The sequence below is a fragment of the Ceratotherium simum genome, chromosome 1 (assembly GCF_057802395.1).
Source record: "Ceratotherium simum simum isolate JZ-2026a chromosome 1, ASM5780239v1, whole genome shotgun sequence".
NCBI classification, from domain to species: domain Eukaryota; kingdom Metazoa; phylum Chordata; class Mammalia; order Perissodactyla; family Rhinocerotidae; genus Ceratotherium; species Ceratotherium simum.
In genome coordinates this window covers 48,414,817-48,441,173 of record NC_141900.1, presented here as the reverse complement: position 1 = coordinate 48,441,173, position 26,357 = coordinate 48,414,817, and the positions used below count along the sequence as shown (strand labels likewise).

At 34.3% G+C, this 26,357-nt stretch overlaps 1 protein-coding gene across 7 annotated transcripts in view; it reads left to right on the top strand.

The window, feature by feature from the left end:
* Window positions 1-26,357, top strand: part of DGKB (diacylglycerol kinase beta) — a 700,672-nt gene that overhangs the window by 373,770 nt on the left and 300,545 nt on the right. For all 7 annotated transcript variants that reach the window (XM_087426742.1, XM_087426849.1, XM_087426797.1 and 4 more), the window contains one exon: window positions 14,237-14,301. In XM_087426742.1, coding sequence (XP_087282868.1) covers window positions 14,237-14,301 — 65 coding nt within the window. The remainder of the gene's footprint in view (window positions 1-14,236; window positions 14,302-26,357) is intronic.

The following is a 26,357-nucleotide window of genomic DNA, read 5'->3' as shown; positions in this document are numbered from 1 at the left end:
GAATCAAACTGAAATTATAAAAGCAATCATTTGGATTGTTCTTCAATCACCAATTGTGCAGTCTGTACTGGTTGCTACATTTGAGATGTGTAGGCCTCCATATCTAGGAATTTTTTATCAAAGAAGCACTTTGAGGGGCCGGCCCCATGGCAGAGTGGTTAACCTTCTGCGTGATCTGCTTCTGTGGCCCGGGTTTGCAAGTTTGGATCCCAGGCATGGACACCACTTGTCAGCCATGCTGTGGCAGCGACCCACGTACAAAATAGAGGAGGATTGGCACAGATGTTAGCTCAGGGCGAATCTTCCTCAACAAGCAAAAAAAAGAAGCACTTTGAGAGAAATTTAGTCTTTTCATTCAGTAAAAACAAGTCAAGAATTTGCTAAGTAGAACAAAATTTGTAATTAAGGGAGCATTTTGGTCTTAGAAATCATATAGTTGTGATAATAGTAACTGTACAGCAAGTTTATTACTCTTTCTACAAGTTTGTTCAGAAAGCTTAAGGTTAATATTAAGAAATTGTTCTAGAAGTTTTTTGGCAGTGCTAATCCCAGGTGTTGTATGTGACAAAGAGCAAGAGTGGGATTTGTGATTTAAGTTCTCTCCTTGGCATATCTCTCTAGATTCTCTGAGGTCAAATATTTTTTCCAATAACCTGAACTAGTCTGCCTGGTTTTATGAGCTCTTCTGTATGAAATACATATAAACAATAGGAATTTTCAATAAGATTATTAAAATTTAAGTAAAATCTTATTTCAATACACAGTTTTAGGTATGGGTTCTCTGTTTTGGAATTGAAACTCAGACTAATCTTTTGTACATTTCCTTTCACTCTTGTCATAATTTATAACAATTTTAACAAATTTTTATTTATAGGAGATGAAAAATATAATATTTAAATCCTCATAATATTTATTTATCAAAGATAATTTACCTAATAGCTTTGGCTTTTTGAAGTAAAATGGCAATCTGGGAAGTAAGTATAATAAAATGCTTAGGAATAGTTGTAATGATTAACTCAAAATTCGCGCAGAAAATTCCTGAAATTCACATGGAGGAGAATCCCGTAGACTGTTCTAGTTTCTTCTATGCTTATTGGCCATATTCTTGACCTATATTGGCTTTGTTTAATCCACTTTGCTAGTCTTGGTTATGAGCAGTATTTAAAGTCAATTCTAGATTTAAAATTCTAAGGTGCCATTTCTTTTCAAAATATGAAAATTGAAATCAATGAAACAGGGGGGAAACTGCTAGGGACAGGGAAGTTTTTTGCAGCAAGAAGTGAAAGTTAAGAGTTTGAGATGATGGATGGGGAAAGGAATAAAAAATCCGAAGAAAACTAGAGAACATCCAACATAGCAGTCTAGAGTCATTCAGTTGTAGAGCGACCAGCCCTACGCCCATTGAGTGCCTCAGTGTTGCTCTTACAAGGTCTGTGATGCTTTACAGGATGGCCCTAGCCATTAAAAGTAGCTTAAAGGTGATGGTGTATATCATTTTAATGAGACAAGGGATTAAATTAATCTATTTATAAATTAAATTAAATCTATAGATTTAATAAAATACTTTTATCCCAAATTGGTAAAATTTAAATTTAAAAGTTTAATGCATAACATACAGTAGGAATATATTTATATGGGATACATCATTCTTTGATAAAGTCAGAAAATTTTCTGTGTGTACACTGTACTCTCAACACATAAATGTAAGCTTGCAGGCTGTTTTCAGATAATAATGGCAACTTTGGTTTCATTTCCTGAAGTAATAACTCAATTTATTTCAGATGTTTTGCTTTTTAAAATGAGAAAGCTTAGTATTTATTTCCAGGTACTGTGTAATAACTATTTTATTTAATTAATCTAAAATTTTATATATATGTTATATATAGATATATACACACATATACATAGATACATGTCTATTATACTTAATTTATGCTGATATTGATATTCCAATGGCCACCTTAATTGCCAATTCTTTCTCATATATTTGGTGCTTATGCTTCTTAGACTTCTGTGTTCTTACACATAGTTCTCCATTCTGCTATAAACATTGAATCTTAAGGACTATAATTTCTTTATTCTGGATTGCTTCTGTTTGCCTCTAGATCTTCTCTTTACCCTTCTCCATCTTGCTGTCTGCCTGGACAGTATCCTATATAGATACCAGATTCCTCTTACCCTCTTGCTTCTGATTGACTTGGCCAGTTGACAGTGCCAGCAGGAGATGGGAGGGAGGAAAACAGTGTCAGGGTACTTATATCCCTGGCTACCTCAATGAAAGTCCCCTGTGACTGGACGTCCTTTTATCTCAAGGCTGTCTTCTCCATGGAATTCTCTCCTTCTAAGCATGGTAACTGCCTCCTCACATTGTCCTGAAGGACTTAGGTGTGGGAAGAACTTTCATTTACTTATTTCAGTATTCTGCATGATCTTATAGGTTTCCCAAAGACTTTTTGATCAAGAATAAGCTTTCCTCCATATAGGAAAATCACTGCCTCAGATTAGGGTATAGCATCTGTTTTTTGTTGAGACACTGATGATGCACCTTCCCTTAGTGTAAAGGGTCTCTTGGTGAATGGAAGGGAGACTGGGAAGATGCTGAGGTGGGTACAGGCCTCATCTCACATATAACCCCAAGTCCCACTTCCCCTGCAACATGGTCATGGAGTGGCATGGCTCTCTCCAACTTTCTAAATAATTGGGTAAAAAGAATTATAAAATTTAAGAGCAATAATTTAGCCTGAATGCTAATTATAACTTTTGCCATCATCCAAGTGAAAATAATTTAAAGAAATTTCTTAATTTGAAGAAATTAAATACTTCATGAAAAGCCTGCTCATAGTGAAGCCACCCCTTTGCAAAAGTCTCCCTATTGAAAACTCTGCCTTTGAATCTGCATCTACCATTCAGCAAATCTCATATCCTACCCCAAGGACTGGCTTTATTATAAGACCTGTCATCTTGCTCTCAGTCATGTATTTCTCTAAGTCCGAATTTTTAATTCTAGAAAAATGCCCTGGTTGTCCCAGGAGTGTAATCCAAAGTTAACACAGTGGGTTCCGTCTGAAGTGTTCACAGTAGGATATGTTGCAGATGTGCAATTTGATGCCTCTGAGTTCCTGTGGAATCACACACACATATCTCACACACTCCAAAAACCAATTCCAAGAGACAGTAAATGCAATCTAATAGAGAAAAGTCCACGTGATTCCACTGACGCTCAATTTCAGAAGACACTGTACCACCCCTCACATCCTCTGACCCCAACTCCTTAAATCATTGCTACTCAGGATGGTAGGCATCTTCATTGATTCATTCTTCTGTGTTCTTCAGTAATTATCATTTCCTTCTGTAGGATTCACATTGGTAGTTTTTCTCCCTTGATATTTGTAATTGTTGTCATCATTGTGAATGAGATAATTTTATATTACTTTGTTTTAATGTGGTCAATTCTACTAATTTTATACACTGTTTGCATATCTGGTTAGCTCATTAAACTCTTTTCTCAATTTATGTGGATTTCAGTTGATTCCTTTTTTTTTTCAGTTTATTGTATTTTTTCTCAAATAATTTGTAGCGATTAATTTACTGACTACAGGACACTCTATACCAGAATACTCATGCTATTTTAATGCACTGAAGACACAGTTCTATTTCCTGCATTTTGTATCTCTGTAGAAAAGATATTAATTACTATTTACATAAAGGTTTATGTTTCTGAGTGTTTTATGACATTTTTATTATGTATTTCTCAAGCAAGTCTTAAAATTAGGCTTATATCACGATACCCATTTTATTGAGTTGTTCACAATGTGTTTCTTCATGTCTCCACTTACTTCAAGAAAATCTGGTTATGGCAATGACTTATATGACATGAATGAGTGAGCCAGATTGGCTAAGACAAAACAAATATATGTCTCTGGTCTAATCCGCACATCTGACTGCTCTTGTGATTCCTGAGACAGTGGTGCTGCCCTCCCAGCTGTGGGATATAAGGGGGTAGCTCTGAAATAAGATCTCAGAAGTAATGATTTTGACTTCAAATTGATGCCCTAATGTGCTTTTATCTGCTTTATACGTGTCTGTTGAAAAAATTAATGAAAATGATCCAGTAAACAGCTATAATTCATGCACTATTTTCTCTGATTAATTAAAATTCTATTATCTTTTTCTTCCATGAGGGATAAGAGTTTGTTGGTTTAGGTTATTTAATACTCTGCCACCTAAGCCCATTACTTCAGTTGATTCCTTTGGATTTTCTATACAGACCATTATGTCATCTATAAATGATAGATGATTTTCTCTTTCTCTATAATACGTCTACTCTTTATTTTTTCTTGATCTGTTGTATTTCTAAAGACCGCCAATGCAACCTTAAATAGATACTCAGCAGGAGTATCTGAGAGTGAACTAAGTCTTTGTTGTCAAAGTAAGAAATTCTGCCTTTCTAAGATTTTGCTGTTTGCTCCTTGCCCACTTTATGCAGTTAACATATAAAATTTGTGATGCCCGTTCTAATCTTCCTATATGCCTTTTTGCTAAATTATAGATTCTAAACATCATGTTAAATACAAAAAATAATGCAGTTGGAATTGAGAGAATAAAAATAACTATGTATTCAGATAAAATTAAAAGATTATAAGATAACACTTTTCTCAGAAAACTTACAGGAATAGATGATGTATAAGTTTCTTGTGCCTGCTATAACAAGTTACCACAACATCATGGCTTAAAGCAACAGAAACTTATTCTCTCACGTTTCAAGAGGACAGAAGTGCAAATTTAGTATCCCTGGGCAGAAATCAAGGTGTCAGCAGGTTCTTGTTCCCTCTGGAGGCTGTAGGGGAGAATACATTCCTCGCCACTTCCAGCTTCTGGTGGCTGCCAGCCTTCCTTGACTTGTGGTTGTATCACTCCAATCCCTGCCTGTCTGGTCACATTGCCTCCTCTTCTGTCTGTCAAATCTCCCTCTGTCTCCCTCTTATAAAGCCATTTGTGAAGACATTTAGGTCCCACCTGGATAATTCAGGATAATCTCCTTATTTCATGATCCTTAATGTAATTATATTTGCAAAAAGTTTGCCATGCAAGGTAACATTTCCAGGTGCTAGGGATTAGGCACGAATATATTTAGGGGTCACCGTTTATCCCACTCCTGTCTGCTCTCTGGCCCCCAAAGATTCAATTATGTCCTACGTGCAAAATACTTTCACTTCTTCTCAGTATCTCCAAATGTCTTAGTCTATTATATCATCAACTCAAGTCAGAAGTGTCGTCTAAATATCATCAGCTTAAAGTCTCAAATCTCATCATCTTAATCATCGAAATCAGTTATGAGTGAGACTCAATATGACCCATCCTGGGACAAAATTCTTCTCCATTGTGGACCTGTGATCTGTTTTCAAAATACAGTGATGGAATAAGCATATATAACAGTTAGAATTCCCATTCCAAAAGAAAGAAAGTGCAAGGTAGAAAGGAATCACCAGTCCCAAGCAATATTAATCCTTAACTTGATCAAATCTGCAAAAACTACCACATTCCAGGGAGTAGGTTCTGATATCTTTGTGGGCCACCATTCAGCCTGCTACAGATGAATTCATGAAAAATATTATCTTATGTAGAGGTAGAAAACCTAAATAGAACACAGAAATTAAGAAAATTGCCATAATGTTGCTTCATCCAAAAACTACCAGGCCAACAATTCACAAATGATTCTTTAAAACCTTCAAAGAACAAATAATTCCCAAGCATTATTAATTATTCTGGAACATAAAGATGGAGATCTTTCGATTCTCTTTATTAAGCCAGCACAACAGATATCAATATCTGATAAAATCTTCCTATGAAACAATCTCACTTGTAGCTATTGGTGTAATTTTCTTAAATAAAATATTAACAGATAGTACATTATGTAATTAGTACATTCAGATAAAGACTGTCAGGAGAGCAAAGATCGTCTATTATATATGGGAAATACATTATATGACTATAATCTCTTATCTGAAATTTCAAAATCTAACAAAGCTCTGAAAACCAAAGTTTTTTCATTGTTTATTTGGTGAGATATATAACCTGAACTGATATGCTCTTCGTAGTGTTAATTTATCCTTTCAGTCAATATTCATATAGAATAGAGGAGAAATATTTATGTGAATATTAATTACAGTATTCTCTTCCTGACCCTTTGAGTTTGTTACTTAATTTATCATATATGCACAGTATAGCTTTTCTAAAATCCACAGTTTTGAATACCAAAGCACAACTGTCTTTAAATATTTCATCTAATGTATTATGGAATTTAATTAATTTACTATATCAATAAACCAATGGAGAAAATAATATGAACCTCAAAATAATAAATATATTTCAATAATAATAATAGCTAACATTTATTTGCTTGCTTTATATATGCCAGGCACTGTTTCAACTACCCTCCAGGTATTAGAACATCACATTCATAGTAAAGCAGGTAGTATTAATATCATTCCTATTTGGAGGATACGAAAATGAAAGCACTGAAAGCCTAAGCAAACTTTTCAAGGTCAGAGATCCAGTTACTTTTAGAGCCAGGCAGTTTAACTCCAGAGTCCAAGTCCTTACCTGCCCTGCTATGCTGATTGTCAATAGGTATCTGGTGGTTACTATGAATATAATTTTAATCATGCATCCATTCATTCAGTCAACGAAATTTCAGTGCTTAGTCTTTGCAAGGCTATACTCTAGTTCTGTGATATAGGAGTGAATAAGACAGAAAAAAAAATTCCTGTCCTCATGGAGATTACTTGGAGCTTAAGTGGAGATGATAAAAAAGCTATAAAGTAAAATATATACCATGTCAGATTGTGTCAGCATGCTATATATAACATGATAATTGGTATGGAAAAAATAGACCAAGAAAGGGAGACAAATTCCTAATAAAATATAACTGGATGAATCTTTTCCAAGCATGATAACCACTAAATATCTCAAAAGGAAAGCCCTCATCATGCAAAATGATAATATACTACATATGCTCATTAAATTAAATATGCAAAAATTATACCAGCATTTCCATTTGATATTGTTCTGAATGTACTATATAAAGCAACTAGATAAGAAAAAAGGAATTAGATATGGAGATGTTTGAAAGGAGGCAGAGCATGTATCATTATTTGTTGATGATAGGACTATATTCCCAGAAAAATCAATCAACTGAAAGAAACCATATGCAATAACAGAACTATAAGGTGACTGTCTAAAAGATTAATAATAAGTAATCAAAATGTTTTTATATAAAATATAGCCAGTTAATAAGATAATGTAAGAAAGAGGTCTATTATAATAAACACAAAAGTAATATAAATATCTATGAAATTGATAAAAAGAAATATATTGGACTTAATGTAAAGGAAATTTTGGACCCTACTAAGAATCATATGAGAAAACGTAAGTAGGAAAATACATCTTTTTAAAAGACAGAACTTGATATTATAAAATATTCCAATTCTCCCCAAATTTGTCTATCAAGTCAGATCCAATCACAATACCAAAAGATTTTGACCTGGTACTCAAAGCAAGGGTAACTTGAATAAAAATGATATTAAATTTTATCTGAAAATATAAATCTTCTAAATAAGCATCAAATTTTTAAAAAAGAGTAAAATAAGTGACTCTCGCCCAACCAGATATGAAAATGTATCACAAAACTAGAGTAATTAAAATAGTTCAAAGGTAACATATAGAGATATAGAGATGGAAATTTATTATGTAATAAATTGTGTCTTTCAAACAAAAGGGAAAAAGTAAATTATTGAACAAATCCTATTAGTATAGATAGTATGTATTTTGGCAAAAATTGGTCAAGATTTCTACTTTACTCCTTCACCAAAATAAATATGAAATGTTTCAACTATTACAATGTAAAATATTAAGTCATAAGGGGAAAAACGTACAGAAAGTAGTACTATACTTAATTCTGGAGAAAAGAAAGGTCTTTCTAAGATGACTCAAACTCAGAAAGAAAAGGTGGATATATCTGAAATATAAAAATTTAAAACCCTACAAGGTAAAAAAAATAAAGTCAAAAAAACGAACTTGGAAAATATTTACAATGCATGACTTTGTCTACACTAGTGAAGAGCCTGTATTCAACTGCTAATTCCCCAGCTTCTGGTATGGGCTGGAATGATTATAACTTCCTTAATCCTCAGTTTTCTCATTCATAAAATGTAGATAATAATAGCTTGTAAAAATTTTTGTGACGGTTAAATGAAATACTACATGTAAAATTCTTAAAAAAGTGCCTTAAGAATAGTAAATATTTAATTATTTTTAATTATCATTATTATGGTTATTAATATAAATAAATATTGTCTTTATGTACATAGACAAAATAGATAAAGGACTTGAATAGGTAGTCCACACAAGAATAAATATAGCCCAAAACATATTAAGGATAGTCTACTTCAATCAACAAGGAAAATTTATTTAAACAATTGTGAGATATGTTTTTAGCCCATTAAATTCAGAAGTTAATAAATTTAATGATAACCAGTCATGTTAGACACTATTAGTGGGAAGGTTTTAACTTTCTGGAGAACAACTTTTCACTATATAACAAAAGGCAATATTCAAATATACTTTTAGCCAGGAATTCCACTTCTAAGTATATGTTGTACAGATATATTCAAAGATGTACATAAAGGATGTACAGAAATGTTCTTTGCAAAATTTATTTTTGTAGCAAAATATTAAAATGAACTCAAATCACTACCAACAGGAAAATAGTTACATAAATACTGGCACATCCATTGGAAAGGACTAAATTACTGATGTTAAAAACTTAAGGAAAATTCCTGTTTACTAATATAACAAGATGTCTGAGCTATATTAATAAGTGAAAAAATGCTAGTTTCAGCACAGTTGGTATAATATAAACTTATTTTGTAAATATACACATGTGCATATATACATTCATACATATATATTTTAAGTGTATAGACCTTTTTCAAAATGATGCATGAGAAAATGATCTTGGTTATTATCTCTATGAATTAAAATTGAGGAAATGTGGAACTTTTACTTTTCATTTTATGTACTTTTATACATGTTGAATTTTTTAACTTACTACTTTTCTTTTTCTTTTTTTTTTTTTTTGTGAGGAAAATCAGCCCTGAGCTAACATCCGCGCAAATCCTCCTCTTTTTGCTGAGAAAGACCAGCTCTGAGCTAACATCTACTGCCAATCCTCCTCCATTTTTTTTTGCCCCAAAGCCCCAGTAGATAGTTGTATGCCATAGTTGCACATCCTTCCAGTTGCTGTATGTGGGACGCGGCCTCAGCATGGTCGGAGAAGTGGTGCATTGGTGCGCGCCGGGGATCTGAACCAGGGCTGCCAGTAGCGGAGTGCGCGCACTTCACCGCTAAGCCACGGGGCTGGCCCTAACTTACTACTTTTATTTAAAGTATAGTTTGAGAAAAAAATCATAATCAGCCTGAGAGCTCAAAGTTCTTCAAGGGAGACTCTAAGCATATAGTATCTAAATATCTTTTGGAGGAATTTCATAGAAAAAAGAATCCTTTGAAACTCTTGAGGCTGTGCGTGGTGTGAGTGTGGAGGGGAGAGCACAAGTGCCATTCCAGAGAGTGCTCATTGCTATTATGGAATTGTTGAGTCGCATAATGGAGAAAATATACTAAGAGCTGTAAGGATGAATGATTTGTGATAGAGCTGGGAACATCCATTAAGTATGTACCAGAACTTTCAAATCCTGTAGTTTCATCACAATAAGCAGACCCCTCTAGTGAAGCAGATGGTGCTGCCTCCTAAGGGTTAAGGCTCCAACCAAGGATACCATTGCATACTTATTAGAGTGGTAAAATTAAGAAGACTGCCAAGAGTTGTTGTGGATTTGGAGTGTTGGTAAAGATGTGGAGTAACTGGAACTCTGGTACATTACCGGTAGGAATGAAAAATGGTACAAGTACTTTGAAAAATAATGTGGCAATTTTTCATCAAGTTAAATATACACATCCATACAACTCAGCAATCTCACTCCTAGGTATTTACCCAAAAGATATAATCACACATGTCTACAAAAAGAATCATGCTCAAAAGTTCATAGCAACTTTATTCACAAAAGCCAAGTGTCAACAACTAGTGAATAAACAAATTGTAGTGAATCTATTGAACAGAATACTATTTAGCAATTAAAAGGGACAAACCACTGATACCAGAACAAATGGCTGAATCATAAAAGCATTATAATAAGTGAAAGAAGCCAGACATAAAAGACTACTTTTAAATTCTGTTTGTAGGAAATTTTAGAAAAGGCAAACTACAGTGAAAGAAAGCAGATCAATGACTTTCAAGATTAGAGGAGGGAGTATATACAAGCGTAAAAGTATATAGATGCAAAAGGCATTAGGGAACTTCTCGGGGTAATGGAAATTTTCTGTATCATGATTATGAAGGTGGTTATTGTATACCTTTGTCAAAACTCATTGAATTGTACACTTAAACTTGGTGAATTTTATTGTATGTAAATAATACCTCAAAAAAGAAAAAAAATCAGTTGGAAATCTTTGATAAGATATTCAACAAGTGAAACACCAAAAGCTTCATCTTTTGAAGCTTTTTAGCAAATTGCAATTATTAAAAGAAAAAAACTCTTACACAGGGAGACATTGCAATTAATCCATCCAAAACTAAGGAGGAACTGAACTGTTTCAACGATGAAAACTCATCTAGTATGCAAAGTTTAATTTTAAATTCCATAGTTGCACTTTGGAATAACTCTTTTGATGATACTAATTTGTAATTGGCTAAATTTATAATCTATCCTGAAATGGAATGTAATTGAGAAGGTATTTAATTTGGTATAATAATTCAATAATCAAAAATAAAAACAACTTATTTGACAAGTTTTGTAAAAATATTTGTCAGAGAAAGTTTCTTTAAATGGAATAAAAAGGATAGTACCTATGACAATATTTGGGCCAATATGTTTTACACTTCAAGAAAAAGATTAGTGTTAATATTGTCCTCCTCTCAATAGAATTTTCTGTAGGCTCAGGTGTCTCACCACTCGTAGAGTATTTTCTCAATTGAAGACATTCTGATCCACAGAAAATAATCGAATTTTTCAAATTAATGGCTTAAAATGCAACTTTGGAGATTTGGGGTAACTTTATTTAAAAAAAATAAAATAATAACCCCTACAGGAAGAGAAAAAAATCACTCTTCAGAAAGATACCAGTGACAGAGTATTAAAGACAGATATGACTAAGCAGCAGATTCTCTGATATATGTATATTTGTATGTATCAAGAAAAAATACTTTACTCTTTTGCTACTTAGAAAAGCAACATGAGATTTAAATGTGTTTTACTTGAATAAAGATGAATATATTTTATTTTTATTTCTTATATCTGATTTTATGTTTTAAATTAATTTAAAATAAAAGTATTTTATAAGTTCAGGAAATAATAACACCAATTTGAGAGTAAGTAAATACATACTTCAAAATTTAACTATGTTTTACACAATCTTTTACTTTCAATAAAATTCTGGTATGGATATAAAACATATGAACACTCAGCTATACAGAACACTGTTGAAATTGCTATACAGAATAATCTCAATAAATCACCACCACAATATTATAAAAGCATATCAGTATCATCTGTTAAAGATTAGAAAGCTGTGATTCACAGTAAACAAGTAATTTGTTCAGAGTCACAAGCCTTGGAAGTGAAAGTCTGTCTGAATTCTAAGATTGTCCATTCTATCGGGTAGAAGTGATGCTGATTTAATTTCTGATCCCTAAAAACTGCAATGCATAGAGACAGAAAGAGCAAAATTTATGTAAAATCCAACAACACTGTTTTAGCTTTTTCTTATTTGATCTCTTTTTAGAGAATCCTTAGTGTCCCTGAAATATGGCTGCTGTATAAGTTTGCAAGGTTTGGCAGTTCTCTTTCAAGCCTCTTGGGGTTATGCCAAAGGGACAGGGTCCCATGGGAATTTGGTCTGAGTTCTCATCCAAATGAACACCTGCTGTCATTGTTCCTTATCAATCCTGCAGTCAGCAATGCCAACTCTCTCTTTATGGTGGAACCCATTCAACACAAGGAAAAGGCACACCAGTGTTCCTCGCTAGGTTTTATTTTTCTCCTCTGTTTACTACATGATCCATTGCCTAAGTATCTTGGAGATAGAGCAAACATTCAGTTTATCTTTGGCTATTTGGTGTTCAATATTTCTAGGAGTTTACTTAATTATAGTCCAGTCTACTTACACGGTCTTCTTTTGATGCTCTCTCTCCTCTCCTCTCCCCTCTCCTCCTCTCCTTTTCTCTCTCCCTCTCTCTGTCTTCTTGCTTTGGAAATGAAGAGATATGTTATTGCAAAAATATATGCTTGTAAGCAAATTATACTACACAATCTATTTTTAAAAGTCTCAGATCTCTAAATTAGCAGAAACAAATAATTCAAGCAGAAGTAAATTCAATGATAGTCTCCCTATGGGTAACCAATATTGATCACCCATTCTAAGTACTTGATTCACATTCTTTTGCTTTTGTTTAACTGGTATGCTGGATGTATGCATTTAATTATAAGGTATTCCAAATTGATTTTGAATCAAATTAGGGATAAAGTCAAAATAAATGATTTTTAAAAATTAATTAATGATCATGCTGCACAATATACTATAAATAGCCCAGCTCAGATTTTTCTATAATTTCATACCACAATAAGACAACTTCACATTCTAAAATAGAACATATTTATGGCTTATTAATGACAATTTTTTTTGAAAAGAAGAAACTCTGTGGCTGAGTTTGAGAGCTATTGGACCAATAAAAGTGACCAACTTGATATTCCTACTTCTTAACAAACCAGGAAGTTGACTGTGTATATACAACAAAGTTATAGAATATCAAACCAGAGTTTTTTTATTTTTGTAACTTTTTTATAACTCTTGTTTCAATGCACACCTGTCTATATCTTAGTGTCCTTTTCACTTGTGGATTAATTCAATCACTCAATAATTTTTAGAGCATAAAACGTACAGAAAAAATTACAGTCCTGTCACAGCTCTATCTTTCAGAGAAAAGCAACTCTGTCTGCCATCTGCAGTGGGCATTGGTCCCTCTCTTGTTGTGCCTCATGATTTGTTATGCATGAGTAAGCACATTAGCCTTTTCATTTCATTCATTAGACTTTTAATCCTTGATTAGTGTTTTTGAGATCCTCTCAAACATACAACTTCTTTATTTCCTTTGTGTTTGGTTTTTCTTTTTCCTTTATCTCCACTATGAAACAAAATTAACAGTTAATCACAACAATAGCCCCATTTCTATTGAGATGGCTGGTAAATATATTAGTTTCTCATTGGAGTGATTAATCATGTGTAGATGAAGTATGGGAAAATATCTTCTTGCTTGGAATAACGGGGGCAACTGTTTAAAGCCAGTAAAAATAGTCTGTGCTTGAAAAGCTTGAATCACAATATTCCACCAATCTCACACATTCAGTGTAACTCTGTCTCATTGAAACTGTGAATGGCTTTCCTAAAAGGAAGAGACTTCCATTAGGGTTCAGAACTGGTGCATTTGGGGTCTCAGAGCCTAGTTACACTTGTCACCAATTCTCAAGAAATAAATTTTTCCCTGTTGCTTTTTTCTATTAAGCAAGATAAGATAGGTCAGAAAGTTGCCTTTGAAACGAACAGATAATCAAAGACACTTAGCAAACATTGAAGTCATGTATTATACTTAATTTTACTAGATGTGCACTCTCACAGTATCTTTTTACCCATAGTTAATCTCAGAGGACTGGAGCTTCTCCACCATATCATTTCTCCACTTAGGCCATCTTTCCAGCTCTTGTGTAACAATATTTTCAACTACTTTTTGACATTTATGTTCGTATGCACTATCTTCAACATACTGTGAGCATGAGGACAAAACCAATTATTTAAAAAGATATATAAATTAAATGGAAATCAATTCCTAGAACTGATTATTACAAGTAACCAATGGTGAAATGGTGACATAAATCACACTTGCACATAATTTATGTGGATTACACATATTTTGCCTGATTTCAGAATATCTTTCTAGCAATGATATTGCTAGGAAAAAGTTAACTTAACAATATTATTTGTTAACTTTTTTATTTTTCAATTTTTATTTCCACAAGATAATAGGATCATAAACCATCCTATTTTACTTTTCTGTTTCTCTTCTTAGGATGCCTCCATTGCACACAGATTCCACATCATGAGAGAAAAACACCCAGAGAAATTCAACAGTAGGTAAGGTAACAAATGGTGAAATTATAATTATGGTTGCTGTCGATGAATTACGGCATAAAAAGAGTCACTATATGGTAAAAAACATCTCACATATATTAACTGAATAATGCTTCGTGTGTAAGTATTAAGACAAAAGTGTAAAATAATTTGGTTTTTCCTCTTAGATTTTACTGAGTTTATAATGGGAAATGCAATGGGGCCATCTCTAGTCCATTTTCATATGCTGAAAAGAAAGATTTCAAGTATAAGATGAAAATAATATTTTAGTAAGATATACTGGAAGTCTTTATATGGCTTATTATTGAGAAGTGATCATCCTAAATCCCAAGGAAAAACATGGGGCTCAGATTTGATAATGCTGAGTAACTGTATGTTACATAGGTATCATATAAGGTTTGTAATCTTTCTACCGTTAGTCCAATACCAGCCTCAACTACATGGAAAATAAACAAGGGAAATATCAATGCGTGCATAAACTATTTTTAAAGACTTTTTCTTCAAGTGGAAAAGACTGGACAACCAAAATCTATTTTGCCATTATAGCAACACGCAAACATTTTTCCCTCCAAAATGTAGAAATTGACTCTTTCTGTTATTCAGGGAAATGGGGAACGCTTTGACTTTGTATCTTCCCCTTTTCTAGAAGGATACAAGGCTATCTCTACCACACTTCCCTGGCAAAATGGGGCAGAAGAAGTGAATCTTCTTTTGCTTCAATTATAGTCAATTCTCTGTCCATTTTATGAAGTGACAAAATCGTAATCAACATTTCTGTATAGATATTTAAGTGATTTATATATTAATGTTCAAAGCCAAAGTCTCTATATTTGGCTAAGTTGGCATCTTACCATGAATGTTGAAGACTCCTTATTAAGTAACTGCCCCTAGAAATTCTTGTGTTTATTTCAATTTTGTCACACATCAGTACATTGACATAATTATCTTCCATGTAGGTTCATAATAAATAAATGTGTTAAAATGTATTTTCAAATTGTTTTAGACTTTTCTTTATAGGCTTTAGTGTTCTACTTTATATAAGAATCATCATAGTAAATAGTTTTATGATTAGTGAGGTCCTATCTGATTTTTCATTAAATTCACCTATTTAAATGTTTGAGTAAAACATAGGAAAACTTATTTCTAATACTTACCTTAGGTATTGCCTAGAGTTATTTCTTACCCTACAAATCATAAATCATGATGTTATGGTTTGCTTTTTCTCTCATAGCTCAGACAGCTATAAATGTTTGTTTTAAAGAAAATGAAAAACGTGTATATATGAATATATGTGCATATAACATCTTTAGAAGGATTCACAAAAATCTTTTAACTCTGATTGCTTCTGGAGAAGGGAATCAAGTGGTTGGGGTGGAGACCGAATTTTTATTGCACTTTTTTGTACTGTTTGAATTTGTGCCATGTGTTTTACAAAATTAAATCAAAAGTAATCTAGTTAAAATTTGCAGCTAATAAATTTTATTTATATCTAAAATAAAAAGACATTTTTATTTTACAAGATTTAGTTTCATGAAATATATGAAAATAAATTAATATAGCAATGAAATTATATTCACTTTATAGTAGATCTCAGCACTTGATGATACACCTTGAATGTCCTGGAAATGAATATATTTATTAATGTACATGAAACCATACTGTACAGTAGACTAGGCTATGCTTACCCAAGTGCCATTCTATGAAGCTTTCATGTGTTTATATTCATATATTAAAATAGGTTTCAAGCAAAAAAAAAAAAAATACTCTTTGGAAAATGCAGCATGCAGTGTACCCCTTCAGGAGTTTCACAATGCAAAAGCCCATTAAAAGCTTGAAGAGGGGCCTGCTTGGTGGCACATGTGGCCAAGTGCGCACACTCTGCTGTGGCAGCCCGGGGTTCGCTGGTTCGCATCCTGGGTGCCAGGTGCGCACCAACGCACTGCTTGGCAAGCCATGCTGCAGGGGTGTCCCATATAAAGTGAAGAAAGATGGGCACAGATGTTAGGCCAGGGCTGATCTCCTCACAAAAATAAATAAATAAATAAATAAAAGCTTGAAGAGGGGCCAGCCCGGTGGCGCAAGCGGTTGGGTGCGCGCGCTCCGCTGCGGCGGCCCGGGGTTCGCTGGTTCGGATCCCGGGCGCGCACCGACGCACTGCTTGGCAAGCCATGCTGTGGCGGCGTCCCATATAAAGTGGAGGAAGATGGGCACAGATGTTAGCCCAGGGCCGTCTTCCTCAGCAAAAAAAGAGGAGGATTGGCGGATGTTAGCATAGGGCTGATCTCCTCACAAAAAAAAAAAAAAAAGCTTGAAGAAATATCCAGGGGAGAAAAAGTTTAATGGTGTTTAAGGCATTTTTGTCTCAAGCTTAGCAGAGAGGCAGAGAAAAAGAGAGAGAGAGACACAGAGAGAGAGAGAGACAGAGATGGGGGGCAAGGGGGAGGGAGAAAGAATTAAAAGTATAGAGCGATGTATCAATATATTTATGTGATACTCAAATTTGACAGCCTATATAAAAGAATGCCGATATTTATGATTCTCTCTCAAGTGTCAGAGGCTAATGAATTCTGTTCTCCAGAATAATTTTAATGCTTCTTAATAAAAAAGACTTCTATTTTTCACATATACCTACTTAATATTTTATTATCAATTGCACTACTAATTTATGACATTCCTCACTGCCCAATATGTGGTTAGATGCCTTTCACAACAATGTGTTTGTATACCCAAATGTGTGTATAAGATGTAAAACTACATCTTATTGAAACTTATTTGTAAAGTTGAGGCATGAGTAAATCTTGCTTATAAACAGTTTAAAGGGTATATTTCACTTGGAATAGTAATAATATAAAAACACCTTCTAGATTGACACAGGGCACATGTTTCTATTGTGAGTTCAAAGAATCCCGGGTATATAGTAGATGTTCAATGTATTATTGGCCAACTATTTTTTAAGATAACAATCAGCCCTAAAACTACATATATTACCAAGTCAATTAGGCATGTACATTTCAATCTACACTTTTGTAGATTAAGTCTTCACTCAGAATTAGAAACATTTAGGTAATTCCTTAAACTATAATACAACATATTCAGAATATAAAAATTTTCCAATAAATTTCTATGAGGAAAACATGCCAGATGTGCGCCAGCAGTTTCATCCTTACAAGGGACAGATTTTCAGATTTCAACATTAAGATAGGTTCAGCTGTAGCACTCTTTCATATTTTCAGGAATTTGCAAATGGATTCTTTTAAGTACTCCTAATAATGGTGTTTCAGATCAGATCTCTTGTCACAATAAATCATATGCCATTAATATTATCTTCTAGCATGCTCACCTTGAAATTCATTTATATTTTAAAGAACATGATGTTTCTAACATTATCTTAAGGAAATTAATTACCAAAATATATAGTTCTGCTCTCTTTGCTTCTTATGACAGAAATTGAAAGAACTGGTAAAGGTAATGATTTTTCCGGTGCTTAAGAGAGTGCTAGTTGAGAGGTTTATATCGTATTCTTTTCCAAATTTCTATGTAAATCTGAGTTAACTGTTAAAAGAAAGTACGCTATTCAACTTTCTAAACTTTGAGATGTTCTATCAAACTGAATTTAAATAAAGTTTTTCAGTCTTTTAGACTCAAAACAAAATAATCTTTAAGTATTTATGCTACTATTATTTAAAACCATTTATTACATAATATTGGTATTTAAAATATTTAAATAATTTTACTATTACTATTTACAATCATACTTATGCTCTTATAATTTACCTGTATTATACTTCTTCTGTAATTTAGATAGAGCATTTTAAGTTCTTGCTTTTTTAAAAAAAAATGATATTAATAATTGTACATTAACACACTAGAATATGCATCCATTAAAATGATAATTATGATGGTTTATAATAATTTTGGAAAAAATGCAAAGCTGTTGAATTCCATGAGTAACACCGTGCAATGTTGATAAGGACTTACAAGTAATGTGAAAAATGGAACTAGCTATAGAAAAAGTATTGGTGATATTACAAAGATTTCTTAACATTGTAGTCATAGCTTCTTTTTAAAGAATGAATTCAAATTCTTAATATACAACGCTTAATACCATTTGCTGACAAACACTGATGGCCACCAACTCTCCACAATGACACTATTTCATTAAGTCCACACTGATTATTTAAAAGTATCTGGTCTCTAACGCCTTGAATGAGACAAAGATCATTTTCTTAGTGCCCTTTTAGAGGTGTGTACTTCATTTCTGTACTACTTTCTGCTTCTTATGAAGAAATCTACAACTAGAAAACCGAAACTGGTGTGTGAATTTAAATAAGGCAATTTAACTCAGACTCTATGTAGTGATATCAGATATGACAGAGGGTCTTGCTTTCCAAATGTGTGACGACAAGAAACAAAATTGACAAACTGATATACCAGACTGGTGATTTGATATTACTATATTAGTAAACTTTAATTTAAAAAAGAACGTATGCTCTCAGAATTATCCAGGAAAATCATAGCATATATGAATTTAGAAAATTTTTGCCTTTGCTTTTAAAATCATACTCATTCTGTGGAAAGATTCTTGATTTTTTTTTTTTTCCACCTGACAATAAGCTCTTTGAGATCATGGAATGAGTCTCTTTTTCTCTCTGGGCCTTTAGTATCCACTCAGTGCATGGAATGTAACGACCACTCAATAGATATTTGCTAAATTTATTCACTAAATTATGTGTTATTGAGTGGTATATTTGTCTTCCAAACCTCTTACTACTTTTATAGTTTACGCTTTTTATAGTGCAAAAAAATGTGATAGAAAAAATAGAGTTGAAATATGACTAGAATGAGTGTCAGTTCTTAGTAACTATTCTTTCAGGTACTAATAATGCCTTTTAGTTTTTTTTAGTACTCATGTCCTTAATCTCCAAAGATCCGAGCAATGTTAATAAATGAACGAAAATTGTACAATATAAATCCCTGAACACTGTGAATGTCTTGCTAATGAATAATACAAGCTTACTTAGAAATTTGTTTAGTACTTGTTATTATCAATTTCATAGGTCAGCAATATGTAGTTATCAACCAGTGATTAATATTTACCTGGTGAAGGTGTTGAACTGAAGACTGAGTATAAAAACTCTCTCTCTCTATATATATATATGTATATAAATATATATTTATTTTGTAAGTTCCATATCGTGTGATACTAAGCTAAAGACAATAATACTCAATTTTGCATAAATTATCACAATCTGAAGAGAGATTTTACTGAAGCAAATATTTTTTAGTCAAAATAGCTCATAAAATATTTTTATTGATTTTGAAGTGCCAATTTTGTACCTGTATATTCTTTATTTTGAACTTTGTGTATATATATATATTCTTAACTTAGAAAGTATAATTTCCCATATATTTCAGATTCCATTATATGTAAAAAATTATAATTTCCTAGTTAATAGAGATAAAGACTTATGAATCTTTTTTTTTTTTTTTTTACTTTCAACCTTGGTGTTGTAGGGACGAAGCAGACAGACAAGAATAATGAAACAGAAAATTACCAATTGTTGTCTAGACAAAAAGAATCTAATTGAGGTTCCCGAATAAAATGTGAAGTTAAAATAAAATAATGTTTCAGTACTGATGGAAAAATGCTATATCATAACCAATTATTTTACTTACTATTTAAAGACCATTGAGAAGTTGTCTCTTTGAATTGAATAAAATAAATTTTCAAAGCTTCAAAAGCAACATTCAAATTCTATCTTATATCATAATGATGTATTCACATGTAATTTTCATCATATACTGTAAGAGTTTTTAATTTATGTTTAATAAAAGCTAATTTAAAATTGTTTTTCAATGAATTTCACGATACAGTCTCTTACATATATATCTTATATATATTTTTGAGTCAAAAATAAAATAAAGAAGATATTCCTTCTCTTTCTGCTACTTCATTGTTAGTGTACAGAAATGCAACTGATTTTTGTATGTTGATTTTGTATCCTGCAACTTTACCATATTCGTTTATTAATTCTAAAAGTTTTCTGGGGGATTCTTTAGGGTTTTCTATATATAAAATCATGTCATCTGCAAATAGTGACAGTTTCACTTCTTCCTTTCCAATTTGGATCCCTTTTATTTCTTTCTCTTGCCTGATTGCTCTGGCTAGGACTTCCAGTACTATGTTAAATAGGAGTGGTGACAGTGGGCATCCTTGTCTGGTTCCTGTTCTTAGAGGGGTTGCTTTCAGTTTTTCACCATTGAGGATGATATTAGCTGTGGGTTTCTCATATATGGTCTTTATTATGTTGAGGTACTTTCCTTCTATACCCATTTTATTCAGAGTTTCTATCATAAATGGATGCTGTATCTTGTCAAATGCTTTCTCTGCATCTATTGAGATGATCATGTGATTTTTATTCTTCATTTTATTAATGTGGTGTATTATGTTGATTGATTTGCAAATGTTAAACCATCCCTGCATCCCTGGAATAAATCCCACTTGATCATGGTGTATAATCTTTTTAACGTATTGTTGTATGCGATTTGCTAGTATTTTATTGAGGATTTTTGCATCAATGTTCATCAGTGATATTGGCCTGTAATTTTCTTTTTTTGTGTTGTCCTTGTCTGGTTTTGGTATCAGGGTAATGTCAGCTTCGTAGAATGAGTTAGGGAGCTTCCCCCCCTCCTCAATTTTTTGGAAGAGTTTGAGAAGGATAGGTATTAAGTCTTCTTTGAATGTTTGGTAGAATTCACCAGGGAAGCCGTCTGGTCCTGGACTTTTATGTTTGGGGAGGTTTGTGATTACTGTTTCGATCTCCTTACTGGTGATTGGTCTATTCAAATTCTCTACTTCTTCTTGATCCAGTTTTGGAAGGTTGTATGATTCTAAGAATTTATCCATTTCTTCCAGATTGTCGACTTGGTTGGCGTATGGCTTTTCATAGTATTCTCTTATAATCTTTTGTATTTCTGAGGTGTCTGTTGTAACCTCTCCTCTTTCATTTCTGATTTTACTTATTTGTGTCTTCTCTCTTTTTTTCTTGGTGAGTGTAGCTAAAGGTTTGTCAATTTTGTTGATCTTTTCAAAGAACCAGCTCTTGGTTTTATTAATTTCTTTTCTATTGTTTTTTTGGTCTCTATTTCATTTATTTCTGCTCTGATTTTTATTATTTCCCTTCTTCTACTGATTTGGGGCTTGGTTTGTTCTTTTTCCACTTCCTTCAGGTGCATTGTTAGATTGTTTATTTGAGATTTTTCTTGTTTGTTGAGATAGGCCTGTATCGCTATAAACTTCCCTCTTAGAACTGTTTTTGCTGTATCTCATAAATTCTGGCATGTCGTATTTTCATTTTCATTTGTCTCCAGGTATTTTTTGATTTCTTCTTTGATTTCTTCGTTAACCCAGTCGTTGTTCAGTAGCATTTTGTTTAATCTCCACTTATTTGTGGCTTTTCTGATTTTCTTCCTATAGTTGATTTCTAGTTTCATACCGTTGTGGTCAGAAAAGATGCTTGGTATTATTTCAATCTTCTTAAATTTATGGAGACTTGTTTTGTGGCATAATATGTGATCAATCCTGGAGAATGTTCCATGTGCCTTTGAAAAGAACATGTATTTTTCACTTTTTGGATGGAATGCTCTGTATATATCTACTAGGTCCATCTGTTGTAGTGTGTCGTTTAAGGCCAATGTTTCCTTATTGATCTTCTGTTTGGATGATCTATCCGTTGGTGTAAGTGGAGTGTTAAAGTCCCCTACTATTATTGTGTTACTGTCTATTTCTGTTTTTATGTCTGTTAATAATTGTTTTATATATTTAGGTGCACCTACATTGGGTGCGTAGATATTTACAATTGTTATATCCTCTTGTTGGATTGTTCCCTTGATCATTATCTAATGCCCTTCTTTGTCTCTTTTTACAGTTTTTGTTTTAAAGTCTATTGTGTCTGATATGAGTACTGCTACCCCAGCTTTCTTTTCATTGCCATTTGCATGGAGTATCTTTTTCCATCCCTTCACTTTCAGTTTGTGAGTGTCTTTAGGTCTGAAGTGTGTCTCTTGTATGCAGCATATATATGGGTCTTGTTTTTTTATCCAGTCAGCCACCCTATGCCTTTTAATTGGAGCATTTAGTCCATTGACATTTAAAGTAGCTATTGATAAGTATGTACTTACTGCCATTTTTTAACTTTTTTTTTTTTTCTCAGTGTTTTAGTAGTCCTTCTCTGTTCCTTTCTTCTTCTATACAGAATTAATGGTCACTTTAGTTTGACCTCTGTCTGAAAGCTGTACTCTTTAACTCCCCTCCTCCCTCATGTTTTTGATATCATATCTAACCTCTTTGTTGTGCATTTGTATCCATTACGTTCTAATCATGGAAACAGATGATTTTTCCTATTTGTGGTCTTCTCTTTTCCCCTTAAATCAGTCCCTTTATCGTTTCTTGTAGCACTGGTTTCTTGGTGACAAACTCCTTTAATTTTTGCTTATCTGGGAAAATTTTGATCTCTCCTTCCATTTTGAATGATAACCTTGCTGGGTAGAGTATTCTTGGCGGTAAGTTTTTTCCTTTTAGCACTTTAAATATATCGTGCCATTCTCTTCTAGCCTGTAAGGTTTCTGCTGAGAAGTCAGCTGATAGTCTTATGGGGTTTCCTTTGTACATAACTTGACATTCTCTTGCGGCTTTTAGGATTCTCTCTTTATCTTTAATTCTGGACATTTTGATTATGATGTGTCTTGGTGTGGGCCTCTTTGGGTTTATCTTGTTTGGGGCTCTCTGTGCTTCCTGTACCTGGGTGTCTGTTTCCTTCCTTAGGTTAGGGAAGTTTTCATCTATTATTTCTTGAAATAGATTCTCTGCCCCCTTGTCTCGCTCTTCTCCTTCCGGGACACCTATAACACGGATGTTAGTGCACTTGATATTGTCCCAGAGGTCCCTTAGACTGTCCTCAGTCTTTTTAATTCTTTTCTCTTTTACCTGTTCAGCTTGGGTAATTTCTTCTAGTCTTTCGTCCAGCTCACAGATCCGTTCTTCTGTATCCTCTACTCTTCTTTTGAGTCCCTCTAATGAATTTTTCATTTCCAGTATTGTATTCTTCATTTCTGATTGATTCTTTTTTATATCTTCCATTTCTTTGTTGACATTCTCACTGAGTTCATCTATTCTTCTCCCCAGATCAGTGAGCACCCTTAACACTCTTAATTTGAACTCTCTGTCGGGTAGGTTGCTCATTTCTGTTTCACTTAGTTCCTTTTCTGGGGTTTTGTCCTGTTCCCTTACTTGAAATGTATTATTTTGCCTCTTCATTTTGCCTCTTTCCCTGTGCTCGTGTCTACATATTAGGTAGGTCAGCTACGTCTCCTGCTCTTGGATAGGTGACCTTATGTAAGTGATGCCTTAGGAGGCTTCCAGTGTGCTTCCCTCAGTTCTCAATGTTCCAGGGGTGACCCCTATGTGGGCTACATGTGTCCTTCTGCTGTGGCCTGTTTGCTCTCTCTGTAGGCGCCCAGGGAGGCTGAGTTATGCTCCTGGCCAGCTGTTGTAATGCTCAGCTGCTTGTAGTTGTTGTGGGCCCTTCAGTCTCTTTATCAGGTGTGGGGAGCCCCAGCACAGTTGGCTGCAAGTTCTAATAGCACATTTGTGTTGCAGTATTTCTTTTAAGTGAGTAGGCCCCCACCTTGGCAGGTTGTTAGGCTCAGGGCCTTACAATTGCTGTAAGCCTCTAGCCTATTAGGTCTCTTATCAGCTCTCTGAGGATTGCAGCTGGGTGGGGCTGGCCTCAGGCACAGGAGCACCCAGTTGTTTCAGACTTTGGGAGGTGGAGCAAACCTCCTGTGTGGGTCTTTGAGAAGCACAAGCCTTCTGTGGCTGAGAAGCCCTGCCGCCCACAGGTCCACACACAGTCAACACAGTCCTGCCCCGTGTGAGTGCCCCAACCTTCCCAAGCAGACCCAGTCTCTCCACAGCGGGAGCCCCACACACTCCGCCACCACCCCACACTCTCCACCCGCTCCTTGTGCACACCCTGCCCCGCTCAAGTCGGCTCAGTTGCCAGGCTGCAGAGAATCCTGTCACCAATCTATGCAGGCCCACAAGTTGCCTGTGGGCTTGTTGTTGGGGGGGGCCAGTCTCTAGGGTCGGGTGCCTGCCCTAGCTGAGTTGGATTAAATAGGTGCTCTAGCAGGTGGGGCAGACCCTGGGCTAGCAGGCCTCAGGGAGAACTCCAATGGCGTCTGTGTCAGCACACCCACACCAGGCCACAACAATGGCTGCCGCCAATGTCCCAGTCCCTGGAGAGCGTCACCCCTCACTGAGATGCACTCAGGGCCTATTAGGTGAGTCTCTTTTCACCACAGCACTGTGCACCCTTCTTTCTGGTGATTTTAGGATGCTTTCTGAAACGGGTGAGTTTGTGCGCGGGCCCTTTAAGAGCCAGTTTTACTTTCTTTGTGAACCGGGTTTTCTGGGGGTGCTCCCCAGTGCTTTAGTAGCAGGCAAAGTCAGATATTATGCCGCTGGTCTCGATTGTGCTGGGTCCACAAAATGCCCACAGCGGGGTCGCTCAGCGGCTCAGGGCCCCGCGCCTCCAGGGAGGGCTGCGTACCTGTGAGCTGCTCCCAGCGGCCCTGAAGCTGGCGGTTTGTGAAGGCGGCGTTTTTTCCTCTCCAGAAGGGAGTCTCTGCCTCTTCCACCTCAGTTAGGATTGTCCGTTGTTGCAGGAGTTCCTCTCATCCAGTTTTCAGTTCTGTCTCAGGGGTAATTTTTCCACGCGTAGTTGTAAATTGGCTGTGTCCACGGGAGGAGGTGAGTTCCAGTCTGCTTATGCCGCCATCTTGACTCCGCCTCCTCTAAAGAAGATATTCCTATTTTTTTCCTGAATGTTTTTAGTGTATATATTTATAAAATTTCATTTATAGGAATTCATCTTTTCTTTCACTTTTGAAATTATAAAAATTAAATTTTTATTTCATATATCCACTTTTACTTATAATATTTTTACTGTGTAGAACAATTGATTTTTAAATTCTTGACATTTTCACACTCCATTAAAAACAATGAAAGTAGAGACAGAATGGAGTCTGCATGGAATTGTCCTTAAGGCATTTGACTTCACCTTTGCGTCCGTCAGTCAGAACAACTTCATTATTGTATAGTGAAGCATTTTTTCTATTTAAAAATGTAAATTATTATGGGGCGAGCCCGGTGGTGCAAGCGGTTAAGTGCTCACGCTCCACTGTGGCGGCCCGGGGTTCGATGGTTGGCAAGCCATGCTGTGGCGGCATCCCATATAAAGTGGAGGAAGACGGGCACGGATGTTAGCCCAGGGCCGGTCTTCTTCAGCAAAAAGAGGAGGATTGGCAGATGTTAGCACAGGGCTGATCTCCTCACCAAAAAAAAAAAAAAATGTAAACAATTATGTTTTAATGTAGATTTCCACATTATGTAAATGGTACCATCTTTTATAAACCAACTAGGGAAACAGTACTACTGATAGTAAAAGTTAAACATTTGTTATTTTTAGTATTTTGAGTAAAATCTATATTCATATAAATATTAGCACTGCACAGAGACCTTTTGAAGAAAATTATGTACTCGTGAGAATTTCATGTCCTAAAGCATTTTTTTATGTCTTCATTTTCTGTGTACCTAACCAACTTTGGTCTGTTTTTAAAAGAGAAACATACTCATTTTTCATTCTCACTTAGAACGACTACTCAATTATATCCTTTAAATAATATTTCTTGAAATCTTTTGTGTAACCATTATTATTAAGTCAGATTTTCCAGATGAGTAAACTGTTAACTGTGTATAAGCCATAAAGTACATAGACAAATATAATAGATGGATAGATAATATATAGTTTTATATATGTGTATACATACATATATTTGTGATGAATAGATTTATATATGTGTGTACATATATATATTCTAAGAGTTTCAGTTTTTCATATTATCATATTTATGTAAATTTTCCATAATTATATTCTTGCTATACAGTTGTTTCTAATATAAGACTTTCAAAATAAGTTACTAACTGTGCTGTTCTA